The sequence below is a fragment of the Euprymna scolopes genome, chromosome 11 (assembly GCF_053919585.1).
Source record: "Euprymna scolopes isolate OS-2025 chromosome 11, ASM5391958v1, whole genome shotgun sequence".
Classification (NCBI taxonomy): Eukaryota; Metazoa; Mollusca; class Cephalopoda; order Sepiida; family Sepiolidae; genus Euprymna; species Euprymna scolopes.
This window is the reverse complement of record NC_136492.1, coordinates 117,009,428-117,027,018: the sequence shown is the minus strand read 5'-3', so window position 1 is coordinate 117,027,018 and position 17,591 is coordinate 117,009,428. Positions and strand designations below refer to the sequence as shown.

The 17,591-nt window shown below is 32.2% G+C and overlaps 1 protein-coding gene across 1 annotated transcript in view; it reads left to right on the top strand.

Annotated features, from left to right (window-relative positions):
• Positions 1-13,226, top strand: part of LOC145288081 (uncharacterized) — a 703,760-nt gene extending 690,534 nt beyond the window's left edge. The window contains exon 4 of the mRNA XM_080136135.1: positions 10,999-13,226. Within this exon, the coding sequence (XP_079992261.1) occupies positions 11,202-11,807 (606 nt within the window). The 5' untranslated portion in view covers positions 10,999-11,201 and the 3' untranslated portion in view covers positions 11,808-13,226. The remainder of the gene's footprint in view (positions 1-10,998) is intronic.
• Positions 13,227-17,591: the final 4,365 nt, after the last annotated feature.

Below are 17,591 nucleotides of genomic sequence, written 5' to 3'. Positions count from 1 at the left end.
AGCTATATTGATAAATTAGCGAAGAGTCAATACGTTGAAATAAGATAAGGCTAAAGTCGAATGTTAATGTCAATTTCAGTAGCAAAATAAAATAACATGACAAAGCGTAGTATATTGCAAATAAATAAAGAATGAAATACATAGATTGGCTACAAATTAATGTTTTAACTCCAAATAATTTACAATTTACGGACAGTACTTGTATGTATTAATATTAACAAAAGGCTACTTATCTCTGAGCTGTGTGATATCATGTATCCTTATTAAATTAATATTCATAAATAGTCGTCTTTAAATCCAATGTAAACAATTTCTTAATGAGCAGTCCGCTTCAATAATCAAATTATAAAAAAAAATCCTACTATTACGCTGTTAACCCAATGACTACCGTGCAGTTCGCAAGTTGCCTTCGGTTCTTGAAAATTTGGTAGCTCTCTTGTAAAATATATTATTTGGTATAGTATTAACACACCATTCACATAATTATTTTTCTTTAAGAATCATGAGTGTATCTTTAACATAATCTTTTTTATTTAATTATTAAATAACTTGAACTAGATCTATATACCACAAGATAAACCCTCCACCAAACGTCTAAACTATGGGTTGTTTTCAGTCTGCACACTTATCAATATCCCGCGACAAAACATATTCACAATGGCATATATACAAGATTATGTTTCATAGCCCATGGCTGAATATTCGATGCTTAATTGTTGAAGTGGGCAGAGAAGTCTGGAACTGATATGGCGATAGGCGCTACCGAGAAGATTGATGAGAAGTAGCATCGGGAGGCTGGCAGTTAATTCCCAAAGAGCGATGTGTTAAAACAGATTAGGATAACACAGGGAGATCAAGATATGGACATGTTAGTTTTAACAGTGTACGTCTTTACGCATTCACAGCCCTAGCATATTAACCCATCCTGCCTTCGCTGTGATATCATTACTACGACGAAGCCGTCGAAATGGATCAGGTTACCAGAAGGCAGCTGGAAGGAAATGACGATCGATTGTCGCCGGCGCTGGCAAGGCTATGTAATTAAAACAACCTCCTTCACCCCGTTTATTTTCATTGTTTTATTTAATAATCACTGATTGTTTATGGTCGACATGGCCGTCGAATTTAATAAGGGCGATTACGTTGTTTTCGTTTGCCTTTTTCTCTTTAGGTCGTGAGGGGATGTTAGATTTCGAAGAACTCGTTAAACAAGAGGCGTGGAATTTTGTCAGGGTGCTTACCGAAAGATTAACATTTGGCATTTGCGGTCAACCAGTCTATTTAGATCTGTGAAATATGTGACGTATGGAAGTGAGCTCGAACGTATAACTTGCGAGCAAGTAGACGGCGAGATAAGCAGAACAAGATGAGTCCATGTAATGATAACATCGTGTGAAAAATAGGAGGAAAATTTAAAAACTAAGAACCGTAACTGATCAATTTCTTCTGTTTCGAAGAACCCGTAGCGTTGTGGATAGAACACCTGATAACATTGAGTTGTAACAACGGCTACTGGAAGATCAAGGTTCAATCCTTAGTCCGGGAAGAGCTCAAAAATACAAATACGAATTGTTTAGAACTTTGACTACGTTATAGCTGAAGATACGAGAGCATGGTATCCCCGTGGATGAACTTACGCGTCTGTTTGAAATTTCTTACAAATTTCCACGTAAGACAGAAAGATTCCCGAGTACGAAAAATCAAAACAGAAAATGTATTTAAAAAAAAAAGGTAAAAGGATGTCAAATACCCCGATTAATTCGTCCTACCAGAAAACCTATCACTTAGAGGAAAGATTGAAGTTACATCGAGGTGAACAATGTAGAACATAATACTCAAGCGGATAAAATAGTTGAAAGTATGCAACTGAAACAATTATCTGTATATTTTTAAATCATGAAATAACACCATGCCTCAGTGTAAAGCGATCAATTGATCCTGTAATAATTATTTTCGATAAGCAGTTAATTTAATATTAATGCTTTAAATAAATAATCCATTTTCGAAATAATGTAGCAATGATTTATGTATTTTCCTAAATAAAATATACATATTTCCCTTAAGAAAATATATTTATTCTTAAAAACTTAGGAATGCTAAAGGGAGTTGGAACCATTTGGAACATAGAAAATTTAAAGTAATCGTATCAGAAAAAAACTTTGTAAAAATGTTCAATCATTTTACACACAATAATTTTTAAAGATCAGATCAGTATTACCAAAAGACCAACATTATTATGGGTTAATAATAATTTATTTAAATTAAACATTTATTGAGAAACGATAATGTTTTAATGTGATATGTTCGTCGACAATCTAATTATTACGACTAATCCTGTAATAATAGAGAACAAGACAATCTCTACATAGCTACAAAATGTTCGAGGAAAATTACTCACTTAATAAAAAAGTGCTCTAGCCAAAGACAGGAGACAATATATATATATATATATATATATATATATATATATATATATATATATATATATATATATATAAAGAGAGAGGGAGAGAGAGAGTAATACAGAGAATGAGAGTTCTCTCTTTTGGTAGAGCATTGTTTAAAATGCATCTCACCTGCTACTTTATTGGCTATTGCTCCTAGTAAACAATCAGCCACCTTCTTTGCAGCAGCCTTGGCAATGCCTTCAATGTATCTATTCCAGTTCATGTTCCCTGAAAACGTTAGGCTGAGGAGTTTAAAGGAATTACTTTCAGGCAGTGTGTTCATGTCCATTGCTATTGTTGGTAGAAAGGGTGTATTGTAGCTATTGAAGGAAACAAGCTTAGTCTTGGCAGAATGCGACCATTCATTTTTGTCCCCATTCCTCTACAGATTGGAGGTGATCCTCTAGTGTTTATGCCATTTCCTTAGATATGTGTTCATTTGTTTTTCCCTCATGGCTGTGATAGAGGGTGGTGCCATCGGCAAATATACCCATCTCCGAAACAATTTTATCAGGGAGATAATTTATGAATATCAGGAATAATAAAGGTCCAAGGATAGACACCCTGGTGTCTTAATGAAAATTATTGGAATTTGTAATAATTTCAACATAACATGTAAGTAGGTAATAATGTGCTCACCTGAAATGCGTTGGTTTAAAAAAGCCATTAATCAACGGAAGCAACCTTTGATTTAACTTATTTTGACATTACAATTAAAAGGTAGACAGCTTTTCACCTGAAATGCGTAGATTTAAAAGATCCCAAATTCACAACAAACACCATATTATTTTACTGTTTTTACATAGAATTTTAGTAGCTAATAATGTTTGCACCTGAAATGCGTTGGAAGATGTACTAATTTCAACATGCCATATAAGTGAGTAATAATTTTTTTTTACTAGAAATGCGTAGCTTTTGTAGAGCCAAAAACTATCCCATGATTTTACTTATTTTACTTATTTTGACATAACTATTTAGTAGGTAATGATGTTTTCACTTGGAATGTGTTGGGATTTTTATTTACTAAGTTAAACATGACATGTAAGTATGTGTGGTTCAAGTAGCATTAATGATAATAATTATGATTGATTACACATAATAATTATTTCATTATTATTATTATTATTATTATTATTATTATTATCATTATTATCATTATTATTATTATTATTTCCATAACGATATTATTGATTTGTATTTATATACCTTTACTTTTTCTGTGTGTATATTATTATTATTATTATTATTATCATTATCATTAATATTATAAATATTATAATCATTATTGGCTCCAAGGAGCTTTCACATGGGTTATCAAAGATATCTCCTTAAAGCTAACCTGTGGTGTTCCAAAGAAGGTGAGTGACAACAAGTCCCCTCAGATTTCCAGTACTCTCCACCTGTTACGATCACATTTGAAAATGAATTTGCATTATTGCAACAGCTGCTTTCCCATGATTTCTCGCTGGTAGCGGCCATTGATTTCCACTGCTATTTGAGTGGCAATAAGTCTTGCCTAGTTCCCATTTCTTTTCGTACTTAACCAGCAAAATGTTGATCAGCGCTCCATTCTCATTATTATTATTATTATTATTATTATTATTATTATTATTATTATTATTATTTATTGTACTTATCATAATTCAATCAAAAACATTGCTATCAGTTTCTAATCATTTCTCATACATACTGAAATCGATTTATACAGACACCAATGCGTCCAATTTTTTTGTTTATAAAATTTGTAATTAATTTCGGTTAAGAATATTTATGCGACTATCTGATTTTTTTTTGCAAGGAATGGACGCTGTCCAGGACAACCACATTTCTAGTTCTCCGCGTCTTTCTTTCTTAATTTGATTGTTTTGTAATGAAGAACGGAATACCGTTTAAAATGTAAAAATTAAATATTAAAACAACGTCTTTTTGTTTCATCCGCAGTTTATAACCTTGAAGTTACACGACAAGCTAAATAGATAATATTAATTAAGGGGGTCATAAAATATCCCAACGCAAAACACAACTCTTAAAACGTTTATCGTAGTTATACATACAGATAATAAACACAGATCCGAAATGAGAATCGTTGAGCAGGGAGATAATAAAAGAATAACTATGTAGCAAATAGTTAACCAAATTGAAGATAGAGAGTGAGTTCATGTGATGCAAAGGCTGAGATTGAGATATAGTCGGATAATGAGAGAGGCAGAGAGAGAGAGAGAGAGAGAGAGAGAGAGACATATATAAAGTACGAAGTAAAGAGGAGGATAAGATGATAGTTTGGGTGGATAGAGGTATGCGGTGAAATACGCCCATCTTTGCTTGAGGCAGCTGCAAGACATTTTGTGGTTATTCTCGGAATGTTTGCAATCATTCAACCGATGCATTTCCAAAAAGAAACAAAAAAACAACTAAACAGCAAACCAGAATCATCTCTTCTTTTTTCTCTGCCCTCCTTTCTCTCTTCTACTCTGTATGTTTCTTGTATTTTCTCACAAACCACAACCTTGCAGTCTAAAAATGCAATTCTACCTAGTGGCACGGATTGGTAAACCAGGCAAAAAAAGTAGTCATGCCATCTAATGCAGGATTCCATAAATGCATACACACCCACACACACACATATACATGCACATTAAAACAGACTCTAATTAAACGTCATAAAACGCAGACGTAAAATTATACCCAAGTTACATTTGTTTTAATAAAGCAATTTTTTTCTGTTAATTAATTTTTATCTTTGAATTTTATAATTGTAATGTATAAATTGTATTGTATTTAATGTTAATTCGAAGCATCATTCATCACCTTAGTGATTCAAATAATTGGTCCACATCTCAATTAAGGAACCATTAGTAAGTTGATTTCCTAGCTTAATATAATACCTTCCACATATATGAGCCTTCAAAAATATATATACATATAGCAATCGAAGTAAGTATTATTTACGGGAGAAAATGATTACAATTACTACTACTGCGGGACGATTTTTTACACTGACCCCGGGGCAATTTCTAGATATTTCTTATCTGAAGCCCCATTAAAATATGCAGTTTGTTAATTGAATAAATCGAACAGTTCAAGTGAATTTTATCAAAATCTTTGAATAGAATTAATGCTTGTAAAATTCAATGGATCTAATGAGCAATCGTTCGTTAGCCAGATAATAAAAAACATAGAAATTTACTGAAATCAAAAATAATACTAAGTTGCATCTATATAAATGTAGAGAAGTATGACATCTGAATTATAAACAAAATTTAGGTAGTAACTGAAGTGACAATACGAAATATATTTCAGGTTGTCAAAGTAAAAGGAAAATTATTGTATCAAATGGCCAGGAAAAAAAAACTTTAAACATTAGCGCAGGAGTATAACTCCGAAATATATATATATATATATATATATATATATATATATATATATATATATATATGTATATATATATATAAATATATATATATATATAAATATATATATAAATATATATATAAATATATATATATATAAATATATATAAATATATATATATATATAAATATATATATATATATATATATATATATATATATATATATATATATATATATATATATTCAAGCAAATATTATTAAATGCAACGGAGACACTTTGCCGTATGATTCTTTTTTAAAATTTTTTGGATATTCTGTATAATCTTTTTATATCGGAATAAAAATAGTAATAAAAGTCGTTGCTATCACGAGGGCTTCCGATTTGTCCCTGAATTATCATTAGTTGTTGAATTAATACTTTCTTTTAATATTTTGGATTAAAAAAAAAGATTATACGGAAAATCGAAAAATTAAAAAAAAAAAAGAATCATAAAGAAAAGTGTCTCTGTTGCATTTAATATTTTCTTGAAGGAAAAAATGCAGACTTAATATACCAATTAGAAATTTCAATTTTAAATATATATATATATATATATATATATATATATATATATATATATGTATATAGTCAAGCAAATATTATTAAATGCAACGGAGACATTTTGCCGTATGATTCTTTTTTTTAATTCTTTGATTTTCTGTATACTCTTTTTAATATCATCATAAAAAATATTAATAAAAGTTCCATAGTCGTTGCTATCACGAGCGCTTTCGATTTGTCAATGAATCATCATCAGATGTTGAATTAATACTTTTTTAAAAATATTTTTGATTTTTATAAAATAGATTATAAGGAAAATCGAAAAATTAAAAAAAAAAGAATCATAAAGCAAAGTGTCTCCGTTGCATTTAATATTTGCTTGAATTAAAAAATGAAGCCTAAATATACCAATTTTAAATTTTAATTATATATGATGGCTAACGTCTGTAAAGACCATGCAATTAGTATATATATATATATATATATATACATATTTACACACACACACACACACACACACACACACATATATATATATATATATATATATATATATATATATATTAAACAAGTAATATGCGTTTTACTTTTTTTGCTTTACAATTTGGATTGGATCAAAATTGTATATGTCCTTCATTTTCATGTATATATATATATATATATATATATATATATATATATATATATATGTGGGGGGTGCGTGTGTGTGTGTGTGTGTGTGTGTGGTTGCTTGTATGTATCAATTCCTTAACAGTTTGATTGTTTCGCACTCCTACTTCGAATTTCGCGATCTACCACAACCCCAATGGCACTGGTGCTGTCTTCTGATCGACATTGTGCCTGCGTATTATTGCACTGTAATTAAAAAGAAAGACAACAAAAACAAAGAGCAAAAACGAAAGAATGAAATGCGGAGGACGTAGACGCAAAGCACTTTGATATAAAAACCGCAACAAGAACAACAAAACGATAAACGAAATCGTTGAAGCGTTCAACAACCCACGGTGCTGTTTGCGTCTACAATCTTCGTATTTATTTTGCGCTAGACAAAAACGTAGACGTTGTCAAGTTAGATTTGTCATGTTTATAGCGACTCCACCAACTCTCTAATTTTACAGCTCGCATTTTTTGAAGAGGAACATGAAACGGGTTTAATTTACTCATCGGATTCTTTTCTTTCTGCATAGAAATCTCAACTAATTTGCACGTATCTTATTTCTTCTGTATATATAAACAACATATATAAGACATACCTACATCTTACTATTTGACGTGCATGCATACATACACATATATATATATGTATATATATATATGTATATATATGTATATATATACAGAGAGAGAGAGAGAGAGAGATAAATCTATCAATCTATCTGTATCTCTATATCTATATATCTTTGTCTATATGTATCTATATCGATTTAGAACTATATCTATTCATACATCTATATCTATCTATATATATATCTATATATATCTGTATATCGCTCTTTCTCTCTCTCTTTCTCCCTCTCTCTCTCTCTTTCTCTCTCTCTCTCTCTCTATATATATATATATATATATATATACATATATTAGTAGGGAGAACTGACGTTATCTTGGATTTAATAACAAACAAGGAAGTTTTCACACTCCTATATTTTTATTGTCATCGAAATCGAAGAAATCGCCCGGAAGCATGCTTCACATGGTTCTATGCGGTAACGTTCTCCAAAATATATTTTATTCTACATGACACTCTAGATAATCTACTGTTACGATTATAACATTATTTGATATTTACTTCTTTCTAGTGGCCCTGTGGGTAGGGCATTAGAATACACCGACTGATCCCCTGAAGAGGGTAAAAGTCATTCAATGGGGGTCCTGGATATGACCTTAAATTATATCCAGTGGTGAGGCCCCTGCTTATGGGCTTTGGGGAGTGTGGAGCCACCCTTTAATTATCATTGCTCCAAGGTCCACTCTGACCCGGAGTGATAATACCTGTTAGGGTCCCAACTATGGGTTAAATAGAAACCGATGTGAAAACAACAAATATATTCCATTAACAAATTTTTCTTCCAAATCTTTGGATTCGGCATTAAATAACCCGAAAAGGGTTGATATGCCGTAAAACAAAAACAACCAACTAATTAACTTCTTTCTAGTTAACGGAAAAAAAGAAATGAACGTGCGGTGTCAGAACGTACAAACCACGTAATGCAAAGAAAAAGTAATAATAATAAATGTAAATTTTAAAGTCTTTTAAAATTCATTGCATTTTATGAGAGAAAAATAAGAAATCTACCTATGGAGTCTGAAGCCACAGACTACGTCAGTAAAAAAAAAAAAAAAAACAAAAAACGCTATCAACTTACCCACAGTAGAATTTTGACGGCCCGTTGTTTTATCATTGTCTCTAAGCGACTACATGGAAAAATGGTTTAAGATAAATAAAATAGCTTTAGATAAATAAAAATAACCGTTTCGATTATCGGTTTTCGGTAATTATTGGACTATTCTGATACAAACCAGACTTATGCACTAAATTCGGTAATTTTTTAAGACAATTTGTTCAGCTGTTTCGAAGTCCATGAGAAACGACCTCCCACACACAGACAAATTTGCATTTATATAATTGTAGAGATATATGAAATTTAAAATGAATGCGGGTGAACTAGAAGCTCGACGTTTCGCATGTGTTATGCGGGTTTTCTCAAGTACGAGAAAATGGAATTTAGGGCTATATATACATTAAGGGGGTCCCTGTAAATTAAACATTTATATACATAGTAATTGTCTGTATTGTCTGTATCTTTGAGATTAGGTGTTTTCATTGATTGAGATTGTCGGACTGACTTCCTCATCTTGATTGTTATTGTCACAACGTTTCGGCCGTTTTGCCCTCCGGCCTTCGTCAGGTGTTTTGTATTGAACAGGGGGAGGTTGTAAAAAGAATGCATCCATCTAATAAGTAATAATAAACAAGTTTTAAGGTCCATCGCAAAGTAACTAATAAAATGCTTGTATACACTTCTACTATTAGACAATCATATATATATATATATATATATATATATATATATATGTATGTATGTATATATATATATAATATATATATATATATATACATATGTGTATATATGTATGTATATATATATATATATATATTATAAACACCTCTAATTATAACAATGACAACGTTAAAAAAGGTATTATAATTTATCTCAGAACCATATGAATTTGCATCGAGGAAACTATAAATGAAGATTTTATTACATAAAATACAACTTTAAAATTTGCAATACTCTCAATATTTTTAACTAAAGGCAAAACAACAGCTCTAACAATTTACTGTAACCGGAATCAAGATAACCTCACAAATTACTAATCACAGCAGAAAATTAATCTTGCTGACTAATAGTGTTAACAGCGCCATGTATAAACATCTGAACAGAATCGGCATCCAAATATCACAAAAAAGCCTCCTCGACAATTAGACATCTAACACATAAATTTGTATCTAACCATAATACAAAAACCAAAGCCAGAGTATACTCCATACCTTGTCTTGATTGTGGCAAAACATTCATAGGAAAAACGCAACGCGATCTTAAGAAAAGGGTGTATGAACACAAAATAGAAATGATGAATAATAATACACTTTAAACTCGCTTCTGTCAGATTATAGATAATGATCACCAAACATATGCACAATAAATTAACATGTACTTTAATTGAAGCTGTTCTCATTTTACCATCTACTAATACTATAAAGCAAATAAAAGGTTTTTTCTATATTTTATTATCAAAAGTAATCATACTACCTCGATGTATGTATAAGCATTAAACACTAGTGTCTATAGGCATAAAAAGAATAATTATTATTTATCATATATATATATATATATATATATATATATATATATATATATATATATATATATGTATTGAGGAAGAGGGAGAGCATGTAACAATAAACAGGTGTTTCCCAATTCCATAGTTTTTACTCTAAGTAGGTATGGTGTTTCTAGCAGCTTAATTGAGAATTCAAAATGATTTATATTTTTTAACTTACAAAAGGAATTTTATCTTTAACGCCTTTTACTGTTTACGGTTACTATTTCTTTACAAAGCGCACTATTGTACGCTAAGTGGAACTAATTTAATTTCCATAGTAGAGATCTTTACTGATTTATGCGTAAATAATTTGCGACTGCCTAATTCTCACTACTTTATTTAGTTATGTATGACCCCTTATCTCTACCCTCCGCCATTTCTTACATAAAACAAAAGTAGATGATTGCCTCTTACTTTTACAATAATTCTATGAAAACGCAAACTCATAAATAACGTCATTTCCATTTTGTTAGAATTGTGTCAGTAATCGATCCATTGCCAAAATAAATAAGCAGTGCCTTTCTAAATACCGATTAATGATTACACTGGGGGACACTATTTTTTAACTTTCTGTTGGATTTGATTTTTTTAACTGATTCTGCAGGATTTTTAGGCGCTGATTTCACATCTGAAATTAGTTTTTCTCCATAAGCTCTAGTTTTCATGCAATTTGAGATAGTCTAAATATGAACTTACGTAACCCAAATCTAAGCATTTTGAGATTATATACATAGATAGATTCTAATATTTTTATCTGCCTTCTTTTTTCCAGATCAAACATGGCTTCCTCATCGAGACATCACTATAGAAACAAGCCTGATGCCTTCTGTTACATCTGTGGTTGCTACACACTCCATCATCAGAGACGTAACACACCCTTGTTTGTGAAGCGAGCCTTCAAGGCATTTTGAAGTTCATCTTGGTGACCAAGACAAGCAATGGGCTCCTCATGTTGTGTGCCACAATTGTGAGGAAATGTTCCGAAGCTGGACCAAAGGAAAACGCAATGGTCTACCTTTTGGAGTTCCAATGATTTGGCGAGAACCCACCAACCATGTAACTGATTGTTACTTCTGCATAGTAAACACAGAGGATGTTTGCAAAAAAAACAGACATAAGATCGTATATCCGAACATTTCCTCAGCTATTCGGCCTGCTCCGCACTCTAAAGAAGTTCCTTTTCCATTTTTCAAAGGTTTGCCTTCATTAAACGATAAAGACATTGGACATGACACGGACGAGGAAGACAGTTGTGACAATGAATTACCAGAAACTGAGTGGGAACAACCCGAGGAATGTTCTTCAGAGACTGAATCTCCCCCAGTCCCCAAGCCACTTCACCAGACTGAACTGAATGACCTAGTTCGAGATTTAGGTATTTCAAAGAAAGCAGCTGAGCTTTTGGCATCAAGATTACAAGGAAAAAATCTTGTTGATCACACTTTTAAAGTATCATATTACAGAAAGCGTGACCAGCTTTTTGTGACCTTTTTTTCGAAAGACAGACAGTTTGTTTACTGCCATGATATCCCAGGTCTTCAAAAGGAACTGGGTGTTCCTCACTATGATCCAACTGAATAGCGTCTCCTTTTAGACAGTTCTAAGCGCAGTCTCAAGCGTGTTCTTTTGCATAATTGCAATGTTTACAGGGCAGTGCCTATCGGTCGTTCAGTTCATCTGCGGGAAGACTATGATGACATCAGAATGGTGTTTGACGTCTTAAAATGTCGTGAGCACAACTGGGTCATTTGTGTAGAATTGAAAATGGTAAACTTTCTTCTTGGTCAACAGAAAGGTTTCACCAAGTTTCCATGTTACCTCTGCATGTGGGACAGTCGAGCACGAGACAGAAACTGGGTCCAGAAGGGCTGGTCTGTTCGTGAAAACCTTGAAGCAGGCATGCCAAATATCACACATGACCCAATTGTTAACAGAGATAGGATCATCTTTCCTCCTCTGCACATCAAATAAGGTTTGATGAAACAATTTGTCAATGCACTGGATACCGAAGGTGAATGTTTCAAACAAATCATCACAGCTATACCAGGGTTGTCGTTCGAGAAGATCAAAGCAGGTGTGTTTGATGGCCCACAGATTCGAACCCTCATTCGTAATGATCAGTTTGTTGCCAAGATGACCGCGTTGGCGAAAGCAGTATAGTTATCCTTTGTGGCAGTCGATCAGGACTTCCTTGGAAACAACAAGGCAGAGAACTACAATGAACTTGTGAGCAGAGTGTTCCTCGCTTTTCGTGCTCTCGGGTGCAACATGACCATCAAACTTCATTTTTTGAACAGCCATCTTGACCAGTTCCCTGAAAACCTGGGGGCTGTGAGTGAAGAACAAGGAGAGCGGTTTCACCAAGACCTAAAGATCATGGACGAACGCTACCAAGGTCGCTGGGACAAAAGTATGATGGCCGACTACTGCTGGAGTGTTAAACGAGATTGCTCAGATGAAGTGTACAAACGCAAAATTTACAAACGCAAATTCCTGCCTGACTAAAATACTGTTCAGACAGAAAGCGATAAGCGTTATTAGATGTGATTGACTCTTATCTGAAGAACGTTGTGAATGACGCTTATCTCACGTTGCGATAAAGACTGTTTTCTGAGAAACTTTTCCAGAAAAACATATGGCACTTCTCACAATGGTGTACTTTAATCTAAAATCACATTTTATTGTTCTGTTTCTTTTGCCTTGTTAAATATACTGTTCTGTGGCTGACATTGCAATATCCTATAATAATGCTCGTTTGTTTCTTTTTTAATAAAAATAAAGATTGCATGAAATCTGTAGCTTGCAGAATAAAACTTCAGATTTGAACTCAGCACACTTAAATTGACTAAAAACAAGTCTTTCTTTAAATGCAACATAATGAGTGTCCCCTTGTGTTATTCGACTTCTCATGGTGATTCAACATACAAGAGTAGGCACGGTTTTAAACACGACATTGTTTATTATTACAATGGAATATAAAAATACAAAATGATTCAATGATGCGTTTTTCTCAGTTTTTCTTGATTCAAGTGTGTATTTTCGTACCAAATGCAAGAAAAGTATTCGACATTTTTCTTGTGCAGAAATTCGAATAGTCATTGAAACCGGTATTGTAAAGCTGTTCACAAAACATTCAATAGATCGTAAATCTATGAACTTACCTAATTATAAATTACATAAACATATACAGTATGTCTCGCATCCACAGATGAATTGCTTGGTTGTTTTTGTTTTACTGCATATCAATACTTTTCAGGGTATTTAATGCCGACTGCAATGATTTTGAAGAATATTTTTTAATAGAATATATTTGTTTTTATTTTCGAGTTAGTTTCTATTTAATCCATAGTTGGGACCCTAACAGGTAATACCAATCCGTGTTTGTGTGGAGCTGGGAGCAATGATAATTAAAGTGTAGCTCCACACTCCCCAATGCCCGCAAGATGGGGCGTCAACATCGGATATAGTTTAAGATCATATCCAGTACCTCCACAGATGGAAGATTTTAGAAAAAAAAAAACTACTTATCGAAATTTTGTTCAACTTAAGATGAACTGCAGAAGAGCTGCTGCATCCATTTTGCATTTATCTTCCTTGCCTTGGAAATCGAACATTGAACCTTTTATTTAATTAACCATAAAAGAAAAATATTCAAAACAATAAGAACACAACGTAATATACAATACTTAACATCCGTATATTTGCGTGAGGTAACAATTATGTATGACATCACAAGCTACACCAATGGTGGAAAAATAAATGAAGTCACCTGAATATCTTCTACAAAAACGTGGAACTTGAAGCAGAGCGGATCCCATGCATTGGTGGCTATAGAGTTCGTTGCTGAAAACGTAATTTACTAACAAGTATATCTACTATTGCACTAGACCGAGGAGCTTAGTCAGCAGTCATACGGGACGCGGCATATTCTCTTGATGGAACCAGATCAATCGCTCCAGAATGAATGCCGAACCAATATTGTACATTTCATGCATTTATAATAATCACATTATTCGTTCCGTCACCTCTTATATGCTATAGTCTTTATTAGATTACCCTTGGAAACACTAGAAATAATTATCTATGTGGGCATTAAAAGCGAACTAACAGGACACTGTGTTGACTACACATTTTTTAGAGCAATCTTTGAAAACTATATAAAAATCTCTTTATATTCATGACAATATAATTTACATGTGAAAAATGATGTACGCTTAAATTTAAATCATGCATGTGCTAATATTGACACCGGCATTTTTTATTCCAACTTTAAGAGCGGAAAAATTAACGCTTTCGACATTTTCATTGTTTTCAAATAAGTTATACTTTTATCTTATGATGCTTTTAAGCGAATTCTCTTTGCTGGTTTTATATTTTGTCTGTTGGGTTCTAACAATGAATTACATGGTTTCGTGTCGACAGATTTAAAAAGGGGACGATCGCTTTTAATTATCTTTGCCAATTGATGCGACTCGGCATCTCCATTAAAGGAACACATTTTCAGAAATATTGTTTTAAACAAAATGTGGTTGATACTTTGTTATATTGATAATGGTTTCAAACACAACACAAAAGACGATGAAAACGTTCTAAGCATATGAAGATTATATTGTTATACAATAAATTTGGAGATGGCTTTTAATAGACTCGGTTGAACCAAACGTTCAATTGTGCTGTGTTCAGGATTTCCTGTAACTACTACTACTACTACTACTACTACTACTACTACTACTAATAATAATAATAATAATAATAATAATAATAATAATAATAATAATAATACGAGCTGTGGACTCTGAAGAAAGATCTGGTTGTCATAATAGGCAAGAGCACCATCATTAAACAGCATTGAGTGACCTTGTCAGCATTTTGCGAATTTTAGATTCTTTTTTAAGTTCAGGAACAAGATAACATAAAACATACAGATATGTAATTTTTCTAATTGCAGCTACGATACAAACAGGCGAAGATACTAGAAAGCTGTAACAAACAAAACAACATATATAGAAAGAAAACATAATTGTCATGGACTGCTTATGCTGATTAAAACACGCAGAAATATGCTTCAGGGAGCAAATAACTACTGATGAGTCAGAGAATGGGCAAAATACAGATAAATCAAGAGACACAATAAACGGAGGCTTAGTGTCAAACCTCAAACTAATGGAAATCAAACAAAACATACCGTTTCTAACAGATCAGAAACACCTACCGAAAACCTACAGCATGAATATTGTGAAAAATTAACACTGCAACTGAGCATACTGAACATTAGGTAGAAATTGACTATTTACCGGGAATCCACAACCAGATTAATCCTAGAAAAGAAGATCAGTGTATGGGGCTTCCATATAGATTTAGGCAGAGATGAGGAAAAATGCAGATAGCTGTTGTAGGTAAACAATGACTTTTTGTGAAAGTTTTACGTGGGGGTAATAGATTGAAGCTCTGCAATTATTAGCATAACGTTCATCATTTCAACAATAACATATATATTTATTTACACCTAATTTCTAATGGCATGCACTTAGATGTTTTCTATATTTGCCGTACATAATTTTCCGAGAAAATTAAATAGAATATTTTTTTCTTATAATCTTACATATTAATTGTCAAATTGAATTATTTTCTTTGTTATAATCTTACATAGGAATCCATCTTCTTTAATTTGATAGTTCTAAGATATCTTTTTCACTTAATTATATTTGTTTTACTTGTTAACCTTTTTCATCTATTTTACTGTTACTAATATTGATATTCGATTTTTGATTTTTATAACTCTTCTATATTTTTATTCTCTTTTTTATAGCCCCATGTATATTTCACGTGTTGTATTCTCATTTCTAGTTTAATTTTACTCAATTATTATTTCACTTACTCTCTATATGTTTTAAATGTCTTTTTATTTGGCCCATTTCTCTGCTGTTTCGATTCACATGTGAACAACTCGGTTTCCATTCCAATTATTGTCATTTTTAACCCATTCTCTTCTCTCCCTGTGCAATCGTTTTGTCTGTCATTTTCAACCCTAAGCCCTATCTAATATGTTCTCTTATCTCTCTCGCTCGAAGGGAAGCAAAGGGAATTGTCTTCAGCTTTCAGAACAATGTGCTCCGGAAACGGAAGTTGCACCGTACAGACTTCAGAACCAATATCCGGTTTGCTAACAACCCTCGCCTTCACTAACTGGGAGAACGTAGGCAAACGATGACACTGTTTTGGTATCTGCAACATTAGCAGACCTTTTCTTTTTCGAGAAGGTATCTGAATCACTCTCTGCAACAGAGGGCAAGGATCATCAACGGTGCTGGTAGAAAGCAGTAAGTGACTTTTTGTGGCTTCAGGGTTAGAATATAATGTGGCAATAGTCTATGACACAGACAATACTTTTTTATGTGTATAGCATATGGAACGTAAGGTTTCAAATTGGAGTAATATTAATCGCTACATAGCAACTAGACTAAAGGAAAATTCAGAAGAAATAAACCGGAGCTATTTTTTTCCTTCGACTTCATCTTATTATTACAATTCAGTTTGAACTTTTCGTCATGAAATATGAATCCACCTTCTTTATCTAAAATACAATTTACGCCGCATTTAATAATTTTCCCACCTTTTAATTGTATTCTATTCCGTTTTAAATTAATCTTCTTGGAATTATTAAAAAATATTTTAAACAAGTCTTCAATAAATGTTTAGAACGATTGCATTTTATCGGAATTATAGAAAGACTAGACATTTCAGCTGATTGAAAACAGACAAACGTATAAACGTGTGGAATTGGGCTTGCTATTTTATACAGGACGTCAAGCATATGTGTTGTATTTCAGTGACTAATCCATCTACTTTATTCTATGACTGAGAACATATACAATAATACTTAGCTTGATGGGGCTTAACTTTACTAATGCCCATACAAGTTTTCAGTCAAATCGACACAGTATTTTCGGAAGAAGTAAAATGGATATACGGATAAACAGAAATTAAAAAATACATTTGCGTTAAAATTGGGAAAAAGTTACTGTCCTATCACTCTCAATGTTTATTTTCAGAAAAAAACCTCCAAAGTAAATAGAAAATAATCCTGATCGATTCTTTTTTAATCAGTTTTTGTGTATCGAAAGGTTACTATAATAGTTGGTTCACTGCATAAATCATGATAAAGGTTCATAAAAATTTTTAGCCACATCGACTTCGTAGTTTCCGATCAAAAGTTGAACGCATATATATATATATATATATATATATATATATATATATATATATATATATATATATATGTATGTATGTATGTATATATATATATATATATATATATATATATATATATATATATATATACTATTAGTTATTGTTTCCCATCGG